This window comes from Globicephala melas, chromosome 1 (assembly GCF_963455315.2).
Source record: "Globicephala melas chromosome 1, mGloMel1.2, whole genome shotgun sequence".
Taxonomy (NCBI): Eukaryota; Metazoa; Chordata; class Mammalia; order Artiodactyla; family Delphinidae; genus Globicephala; species Globicephala melas.
Genome location: NC_083314.1, coordinates 75364249 through 75374134, shown reverse-complemented (window position 1 = coordinate 75374134; position 9886 = coordinate 75364249). Strand labels below are relative to the sequence as shown.

The 9886-nt window shown below is 39.3% G+C and overlaps 1 protein-coding gene across 3 annotated transcripts; it reads right to left on the bottom strand.

Moving 5' to 3' along the window:
• Window positions 1-1749: 1749 nt before the first annotated feature.
• Window positions 1750-9836, bottom strand: RIT1 (Ras like without CAAX 1). 3 transcript variants are annotated; one of them, XM_030842212.3, is made up of 6 exons: window positions 8824-9836; window positions 8205-8349; window positions 7977-8033; window positions 5209-5282; window positions 4795-4986; window positions 1750-3656 (listed from the first exon to the last, which is right to left on the bottom strand). In XM_030842212.3, exons 2-6 carry the CDS (start codon window positions 8305-8307, stop codon window positions 3426-3428), a joined length of 657 nt encoding a protein of 218 aa, XP_030698072.1. In that variant the 5' UTR covers window positions 8308-8349; window positions 8824-9836; the 3' UTR covers window positions 1750-3425. The 3 variants fall into 3 exon arrangements, with proteins under 3 accessions (XP_030698072.1, XP_030698073.1, XP_060154356.1); XM_030842213.3 differs by having other exon boundaries at window positions 8865-9836; XM_060298373.2 differs by lacking the exon at window positions 8824-9836 and adding an exon at window positions 8439-8731.
• Window positions 9837-9886: the final 50 nt, after the last annotated feature.

Here is a 9886-nt window from a genome sequence, read left to right as displayed (position 1 = left end):
GAGCAGAGATATTTTACAGCCCTCTGAATCCCTCACAGCTCTTCAAGCAAACAGTGCTTAGTGCACGTAAGTGTCCATAAATACTTTGACTGTAATTCCACTGTCTATCCTAACAGAGGTTACATTAGAACATGGAATGCTCCTCTTCCATTACCCATTTTAATAGTGGACACACTGACAGTTACTGACCTACTCAATAAATGTTAAATCATGAGGACACAAAAATATATTCCCTTAATGTCCAAACTAAGTCCTCTCTACCAACGCTGATGCCCATTTAGAGTAGTGGAGATAAAAGCAACGACCTTCACATAAAAAATTATTCCTCATTCTCTCACATTTAGTTTACATACTCGAAACAACTTTAGTTAACCCTTGATCAGGTGGGCAAATGCACTACCACTTACAACATGTTTTTCCCATCTGCCCACCAAAGAGGTAGGCTCTTTTTTAAAAATTTTGCCTTGTCCCTTCGCCTCTCCCCAGAGATGCTGGGGTATCAGTGGGGTCTCTCCGGCACCTGCCCTGGAAGCAGCAGTTCACACTCCGCAACCTAAGTCCTCCAATGGCATGGCCAAATACCAAGTGTCATCCATCTGCTGGCTCCAGGACAGTGGGCAGTGCTTTAGGGTCAGGAATCAGAGCCAGGTGATGCCTAGAGCCGGGACCCCAGCTCACTGTCACACAGGGGAGACTCTTCCACAGTTGGATGGCAGCACCTCCACCTCCCACCCACCCCTCGACCTAGGCAAGCAGTGAGGTAATCTCTGGACAAAGGAGCATTCCGTGGCATGCTCCCGAGCACCTGACACAGGTGTTCTGTATATGGTGGGCACTCAAATTTTTTTGAATCAATATTTTCCAGCATATAAAATCTCAAGTTATTAAGTTTTTCTTAAAATGACCCTTGTGTAACGATTCCAGACATTTCTACCCATACACAGGTAAGGAAAGGCCCAGTAAGTTGTTTAAAAGTTTTGTATTGTGTCATACAAACTGTCATCATATACAAGTGCATAAGTGAAAAACTTTTCTCTCCCCTCTCCTCCCCATACATTACAGTAGACCAGTTCTTGCTAATATATCACGAAGTTAAAACATATATCTCTTTTGGAATTCTAAACAGTTAATTCTAGACACCAGCTTCCAAATTTTGTAACTTGCCAATCTGGTATGGACATGAACAGTTCCAGTGCTTTTCAACTTGTCCCTGAATTTTTCTCTCCTCAAAGTTCCAGGCAGTTAATTGATTTTAATGCCCTCAAATTAGATAAAGCTGACTATTTAGAGCTTATAAATTATTTACACTATACAATCACTAAGAATAGAGCTATGACTTACACATATTATACCCCTCAAACTATTTAGCACCATGAATAGAATTCTCAATACTACCTGATGGGCTAAGTAATCCAATGATCAAATATATGATAGTGATAGTCTTAAAAACACCCATTTGTTATTTTTCTTATATACATTACAAACTCCCTCCTGTCTTATAGATATAATTACATAGCTGTCAACATCTTGCTTGATGCTAATAACAATTCCCTAGGTTATTAGTAATGAGAAGCTAAGGCATTAAACCTAACAGGCTCTAAGCTAGTTTAAATGTGGTGAAATACTGTTAAAATAGAATTGCACTGTACTTCTTTTCTAACTTCACACTTCCAAAGTGCTACGGTTCCTGTAAGATTTTTGTCCTGCATAGATTCAAATTCTGCATCTTTCAGTTTTGGATGGCTTGAGTACCATAAACCATGATTTATTTGGTAGCAAAAACATTTCAGGAGTTTCAAAAGGGATCACTACTCAGCTAAAGAAGTTACAACCATCACTTTCCTTTAAACCTAGAACACATACCATTGATTGGAAGAAAAAATACAACAACCCTGTCCTGACTGTAATAAAAACGGAAAACAGTGAATTGAGCTGTGCACTTTTTAAGAGATGCTACACAGTCATGTTCTTAAAGTGGTCACAAACACTGCTTCAGTGACATTTAATGTTCAACATATGCTACATTACTCTTAGCACTTTTGTGCTTAATCTCCACACATAACAAGTTCAGGTATCAAAATAATCCTGATTCTAAAAGAAAGACCTCACCACCAATATTTAAAGCTGATTCTTCCCAAGAAGACAGGATAGTTTCTCACCTATGCAGTTATCAAAGTGGTACTGTCTTAGGCTAAGCTTTGTCAAGGCTCAGGCAAAACCCTGAGGTGAACTTAGCAAGGTCCTTGTAAAGAAATCTTCAATGAGAAACTCAACATATGGGAATTTTAAAGCTTCAGACTGGCTCATTACACAGAAATGCCACAGGCTTTCTTAGAACACTGAGTCTAGTGATTGTCTATGTCAAGGAGGCACATATACAATTTTACTAACTCCTGATGTCTTTTCAGTATGGAAAATGCAGTCAGTCTGACGAAGGGCCTAAAAAACATTCTGCCAGGCCTAGCTCTTCTAGAGAGCACAGGGAAGCTAAGGGAAAGCACTAGGAAGCAATTAATGTAAATGTATTTGTGTGTGCATCTCTGGGGAAAAAATAAACCTGTACAAGGCAATGGCTGTCCCAACCAAGGATTTAGATTAAACAACAGTTTAGTAACCCAGTAATGGTTCCCAAAATGTTTACCTGTGAAGGTAAAGAAGGGCAAAACCCTGAAAGGAAGAGTAAAATAACCTTGTAGGAGAAAGCTTCATTACATCTTATATGTTTCTCTTTGCTCTCATCCATCCCAGTGCATTTGGGTCAAATGTGTACTTGTTAGAAAAGACAGGCTCCTCTGAGGAACACTGTTCTGATCCTAACTTTTTCTAGCCAAGCTCTTGCAAAAACATACAGCCTGATTTCCCCAATATCATCACTCCATAATCTGCAACAGGAGTCAGTTCCACAGCTATTTGCTGAACTTTAGCACCAATCTCTTTAGAACTGATTTCCCCATGATTTTTGTTCTGTCTCCAGGAAGCACAGCATGAACAGAAAAGACTGAAGTCCTTACCTGGGACAGTCCCAGGAAATTGCAGTTGAAAGAGAATGCAGAATAGTGCATGGCAAAAAATTCCTCTTGTGAGCTTGGGCAAACACGTATGGTATTCGTATTCCCCGGGGTATAAAAAATTTACATTAATTAATATCAGCAACAGAACCCAAAACATTGGTAAATCGAATTCTAATGTGACAATTTAAAAGTAGACAGTGCTCCACTGGGTTAATAAAATCAGAATTAGCTAAGAAACAATATTTTAAATACCACATCATTGAAAACTCCTAGTGGGCATGTCCCCTTCATCAGTTATTTTTAAAATAACAGTCATAACAGGAGAAAGAACAAGCACCATGCTCACTAATGCAGGTTACTGGACTGCTCTGATTAAGGACTGCAGTTCACAGATAAACATTTCACATCTTCCCTTCAAGTTACTGAATCTTTCTTCTTCCGGAACGGTGATTTTAGCCTCTTCCATACACTGTTTTTGGGTTTAGATTTTTTCTCCATGGCCAGCACTGCCTCCTTTTCTTTCCTACGTATCTCCCGTACAAGGGCATGGAATACATCATCAATGTAGTAGCGGTATGCGGCAGATGTCTCAAAAAAGGGGCAGCTGAATTCTCGGGCCAAAGCCAATCCTTCTTCCTTGGTGACCTTTAAAAATGTAAACATGAGAAAATTTATAGTGGTAACAGCAGAAAATAATCACAACTGCCCCAAAAAGTGAAGGGGTTACCTTAACAGGAAGAGAGTACCTCAACTCTGGAAAGGTCCAAGCAGAGCAAAGTGATATTTGTAATGCTGGGAGGCTGGATTACATGATTTCTAATTCCTTCTGCTTTCAAATTATGTGATTCTATTTCTAGTCTATTTTAAAGATAACTTTTTGGAACAGGGAATAGTTATAGATATCAAATATACAATCTTAATTTTCTTCATACTTTTCATTTCAAGAATGTAAATCACAAGGCAAAGAGAGGTATACTTAAACTACAATACTGAAAACCATAAGGAACCTGAAATCAATATATCCAATGACGGATATTCCATAATTTCTCCTACTTTTGGACATTTAGACTTATTCTAATTTTTTGCTACCATAAAAAGCATGGCAATGAACAATTCATATATAAATCCCTGAATAGATTAATTCAAACAGGAATTAACTGAGAAGCATTATGAATTTAACTACTGTCAAACTACTTCTAAAAATTTGTACCATTCGTTGCTTTCACTGGTAGTGATAAACGTGCCCCTTTCACCACTCCTTCAACTCTATACCAAACAGCAAAATTTGAAACATTGTTGCTAACGTGAAGGGTATCATTTATTCTAAAATCCTCTACAATTTCTCTTATTCTCCCTTTCCATGGCTCATAATTCTCACCATCAGGAAGTATACCTTGAAGCCTAAGTTTCTCTTTTTGCAACATAAAGAGATTTACTTCTGAGGTTTTAGAAAATGAAAATCCCATGATCCTTCACTTAATGTGTATTCTATTTGTCATCTGATTATTATCCTGTGGGTTTTGTCCGTAAACTGATTCCTAAAATCCAGATTTTACCCAAAATAAGAGCACATTAGTAGATACAGGGAAGTTTTCCAGGCTAGGGAGAAGCTAACTTAAAATTTTCTTTTTAAGGCAAAGAAATTTATAAACAGAGAACACAAATGACTAATCCCACAAGACTACACATAGAATTTTCTACTCTATCCTCACCTGTCTTAGCTGCTTTAGGTCAGAGTTGTTTCCCACAAGACTACACATAGAATTTTCTACTCTATCCTCACCTGTCTGAGCTGCTTTAGGTCAGACTTGTTTCCCACAAGAACCACAGGGGTATCATCAGTACGTCGAACTCGATAAATAAGCTGTTTAAACTCCCGAACTTCATGGAAACTTCGACGATCGGTGATAGAGTAACAGATGATAAACCCTTCTCCTGCCCTCATATACTGATCCCGCATGGCTGTAAACTCTGCCTAGAGGGAAACAAGGATTATTAGTGTATTGATGCAACCTGGAACTATATACACTTTAGCTATTTATTTCAGATTAAAGAGAGATGTTGGTTACCTGCTATCCTGAGTCAGAGTGCATGAAAAATTAAAAGAGATGAACTAATGATCTTCTCTGCATAAGTCTTCCCCTCCCCTTTACTAGCACAAAAAGGCCTTTACTCATAGCATTTTGGGATTTAATACCTGTCCAGCCGTATCCAAAATGTCCAGATTGGCAGGCTCATCATCAATACGGATCCGGATTTTATAAGCATCTTCTACAGAAGGGAAGAAAGGTGGTACTATTAACCCATAAATGCAGGAATATGTAACCTTATTTTGAAATTCATCTTATGGAGAAGTAGATTACACATTTAAGTGCCCAAATGTTCTCAGGAAGCTCCTAATTCCATTGAGACATGTAAATTGGGTCTTCAACTAATTTCTTTTTTCCCACATAAACCATGACATAAGTTTATTCATAGCTTAAGCTTATTAGACTTCACCTACAATTCTAAAAGAGTTGAGAGATTGTCTTTTGGAAAAATGTTAGGCCAGAAAAGTAACTTTACCATTTACTAAATAGTTATTAGACGCCAAGCATTATACTAAGTGATTTACATATGTTAGCTCATTCAACAGTGACAATAATTCAGTGAGGTAGGTATTATTACCTCCATTTTACAGGTAAAGAAAATTAAACTCTAAAACATTAAATGTATTCCCCATGTTACAAAGTTCATTAATGACATAGCCAGAACTGAATCCAAGGGCTGCTTGACTCAAAAGCTTTATGTACTTAACCATATGCTATAGTTCTCCTCATTTTTAACACTATAGGAAAAGCAAAAACCAGAGTTTACTATTTTCTAAAGAATCCATATTGTCATAATTTCTCCTTTATGAGAGCACATTTCTTTATGTATTCTTATGGTAACCTTGGAAAATACAGCAAAGTAAAAAAGAAGAGAAAAACCTCACTCAGTATTTCCACCATTCAAACAACTGCTGCTTACATCCTTATGTATTTCCTTCAAACATTTTTTCTTGAACCCCTGCTTCTGACTCTTCCTCAAAAATGAAGAGCCTACTAAATCAATGATTCTCAAACTACAGGTCACGCATGATCCGTTAGAATTTGCAAATTGTGGATGAATTTAATGGGTTGGGACCAGCATGAAAGTAAACAAGCAGAAATCTAAAATGAAAGAGGAAATACATGAGTGCACCAAACTTAGTGAGGTAAATATAGTTTCATGATATTTTAATTACATATACATGTGTGCAAACATATACTTATATGTGTACTGGTTACAATATAAAGTTTTTCTTAGAGTTAGCAGCCAAAGTCTGAAACAAAATTGCACTAAACTGTAAACTCAATGACAGCAGACCCCATATCTTTTTGCTTACTACTGTACCCCCAGGGCCTAACACAGTGCTTGGCACATAACAGGAACTCAAGAGATGAAAGTATTTGTTGTTGAAATCAGATAATACTGTCAGAAGAGCAGATGACTGGGGGAAAAAAAAAAATCAACTGATTAAAAAAAGTAACTTTTCAGGGGACAAGGATATGGGTTTTACTTTATTATTTTTTTTAATTTTATTAAAAAATTTTTTTTTATTTTGGCCACCCCATGCAGCTTGTGGGATCTTAGTTTCCTGACCAGGGATTGAACCCAGGCCCCTGGCAGTGAGAGCACTGAGTCCTAACCACTGGACCACCAGGGAATTCCCAGGTTTTACTTTGAAGAAAGGAAAAGATATTTCTTTTTTTTTTTTTTTGGCCGCACTGCATGGCATGCGGGATCTTAGTTCCCTGACCAGAGATTGAACCCGTGCCCCCTGCAGTGGAAGCACAGAGTCTTAACCACCGGCCACCAAGGAAGTCCCAGGAAAAGATATTTCTGGAGTTCTAAGTAAATTATCCTAGGCCTTACATTAATTTTATTCCCAGAATTCCCACCATAGTGTGAATTCCTGAACAATGTTCTAAATTTAATATAGTACATGAAAAAATAAGAACTGTTTCTATTTTCCCCAAGCCACAGAAGCATCTACTATATAAAATGACCACATCCAAAGATGGGTTAGCACAGAACACTCATTGGCTCTGTGGAAAAAAGAGCAGCAGAGGACTGACCCAATGGAAATCCTTCCTAGAGACCCAAGATCACGACAAAGTGTCACATCCTGAAAATACAAGTAATATGGCAGGTATTCTGTCCCCTCCTCTATCCCCATCACCATTTTTCTTTTATCCTGGGATATAACTCCTAAAAAATCAAACCTGCCTCCTTATGGTTCAGGAATGATAGTAACGTTCTTGTTCTTGGTGTTTACATAGAACAGGAGTTAAAAAAAAAGGCAAAACAAAATTACTTTTTACTCTCTAACACTGTTTTACTAACAATAGAGCATTAAGGATTATAAAAGACACGAAGAAAGACCTTGCTATGTAATGAACTTGAGGTATAAGGAAGTAAATTAAAGGCTTCTAGTGGAACAAGTCCAGGCTCTGCATGTCTGGGTTGTAAGAGTTCAGCAGGCTGGCTCTACTTGTTTTTCTGCTTCCTTCTGTGGAAGTTCAAACCAGCTGACTCATAGTTACAGAGTCAGTCTCAAGTCAGACCCTTAGAAAAAATAATAGCAAAAGGCTTCGTTAAGTGGCTTTTAAATTTTTCCCTTAACCTGGCAATACAATATACCAACCATAAAAATATAACAAAGAAAGTGTCCCACTAATGCTCAATAAAAGACAGACTAAGATGGCTGATATACATATACAGTTAAGCTAGGGAAAAAAAATCCATTTGCTTACCAACTGCTATGATATCCTTATTAAATAAATCTGAATTAGACACCAAAAAAGGCTCAAAATATAAATGGTTGAAAATTGTTTGAAAAAATTGACACCAAGACACTTTTATGGGGTTTATTTGGAAAACCGAAGTGATAATCTGACTTACCAATGGTGGGATCATGATCTTCTGGAAACCGGTGGCTGATGAACTGCATGGTCATGGCTTTAAAACAAGAAAGGAAAGTTAAAATCCACACAAAGGTCACCCACAGAAAGAACTGTAAGTATCAATATTGCATGATAGTCAGTCTCCCAGTTGGTTTGGGTGGAGGGCATTTGTTCTAAGAATTTTTCATTCTAATTTCTTTTAAAATGGAAGAAAAACATCACCTACCGCTTTTCCCTACACCGCCAGCACCCAGCATCACTAGTTTGTATTCCCGTGACAGCCCTGCAGGGCTGCTACAACTACCAACTGGGCGAGTTCCAGAATCCATTGTCCTCTTGGAGAATCCTGGGCTGCCCCGAGGAAAAGGCACCTGGAAATAAAGAAGAAAATATTTAAACCAGGATTCAGACACCGTGACGACAGTCCTAGAGCCAGTGCCCTACCTTCCCATACTCTGACCTATTACTCCTGCTCCCTTTCTGGCTGCCCTAAGAAACCCTACATCCTCATCTTCCCTCCGGGACAGCTCACTCCTATGAAACATCACAGGTTTTCCGAATTATTACACTTTCCAGAAAGAATAAAGAGACAAAGAAATTTTGAATTTCTTTTCAAACTGGAGCACCGGCACAGCATGAAGGAGCCCAGTGAGAAAGATGAGGTTTGGGGACCAAAGGAACACCGCCCCTTAGGCCGCAGGGGTCCTCTCACACCAGCGGTACCCGGAGGTTCCGCCCCCTCCCCATTCCCCTCGACAGCTCCCCTCCCCCAGCTGCATCTCCGGCCCGCCATCAGGCCCCCCGCCCTTCCCTTTCACGAGCCAACCCACTCCTGCTGCTCGTACCCGTCGGGACTTGAAGACGTCGGCCGGATTTGGTCACTCACCTCGCCCTCCTCACTCGCGGCTAGGATCGGCACTGACCTGTGACCCCTCCCGCAGCCGGGAAAGATGGCGCCACCAGCGCCCGCGTCTGGGGGGGGAGGGGCGGAGCTGCCCCGTGACGCCTGCAACTGGCCCCGCCCCCCCGGGGAGGGCCATCTCCCCGGCAGGTCCTCAAACCCCGTTCCGCGACTCACCGCCAAGGGCCTTGGGAGAGTAGCATATTCAGGACGTGCCCACAAAGGCGTTAAAACAATTATTAACACAAAAGTCAAATAAGTATGTGATAAGCGACACACAAGGGGCCTCTAGAATAACAACTTACCCAGTACTGCTGAAGATTAAAAAAAAAAAAATTTGGCCAAATGAATGTGGAAACAGGAAACGGGAACCCACCAAATCCTCCCCCAAAACAGGACCAAGATCAAGTTTAAGGCTTAACAGCAGAAAAACCAAATTTCCCCAAAGGGACAAGGACAATGACTTGGGCTCTTAAAAACAGAATCAGGTCTCAAAGATAAAGTTCTAGTTAGACTAATCAGATTTCTGCACATATTTTAAACAAATGTAAACGAAAGATATTTAAAAATTAGGGTGTTTTTGGTTTTGTTTTTAACAAATGTATTGATACTACCCTCCGGCAGGAAATGATAATTCAGGAGTTTTCAGGGGTCCTTAAATTAAATACAGCAATAAATGAAGGCACTATCAACTATATTCACCTCTAGGTAGCACACATAAATACCAGAAGGAACTTCACACAGGGAAGTTTTTCTGTTGCAACTTCTGCTCACCCTTCTTCCTTTTTAAGCATGTTTTCCCAAGAATAACTTGTATTTCCTTTAAAAATATTTCCTTCACTCAGTCCCTTTACAAACCATGTTCAATAAAGGGGGGGCTAGGATATCAAAGTGGAAAACATCCATCACAAAAATCCTTTACATTTTCATTTTGACTTTCAAGGGTTTACTTTGGAAAGTCATAAAACTCTTGGAACTACATGCAAACTTTTGGGTCCACGTATGTA

Coding starts and splice junctions, on each gene's coding strand:
- RIT1 (XM_030842212.3), bottom strand. CDS start 8,307: ATGGATTCTGGAACTCGCCCAGTTGGTAGTTGTAGCAGCCCTGCAGGG. Junction 8,034..8,204: donor TGGCGGTGTAGGGAAAAGCG/GTAGGTGATGTT, acceptor CTTGTTTTAAAG/CCATGACCATGCAGTTCATC. Junction 5,283..7,976: donor AGATCATGATCCCACCATTG/GTAAGTCAGATT, acceptor TCCCTTCTGTAG/AAGATGCTTATAAAATCCGG.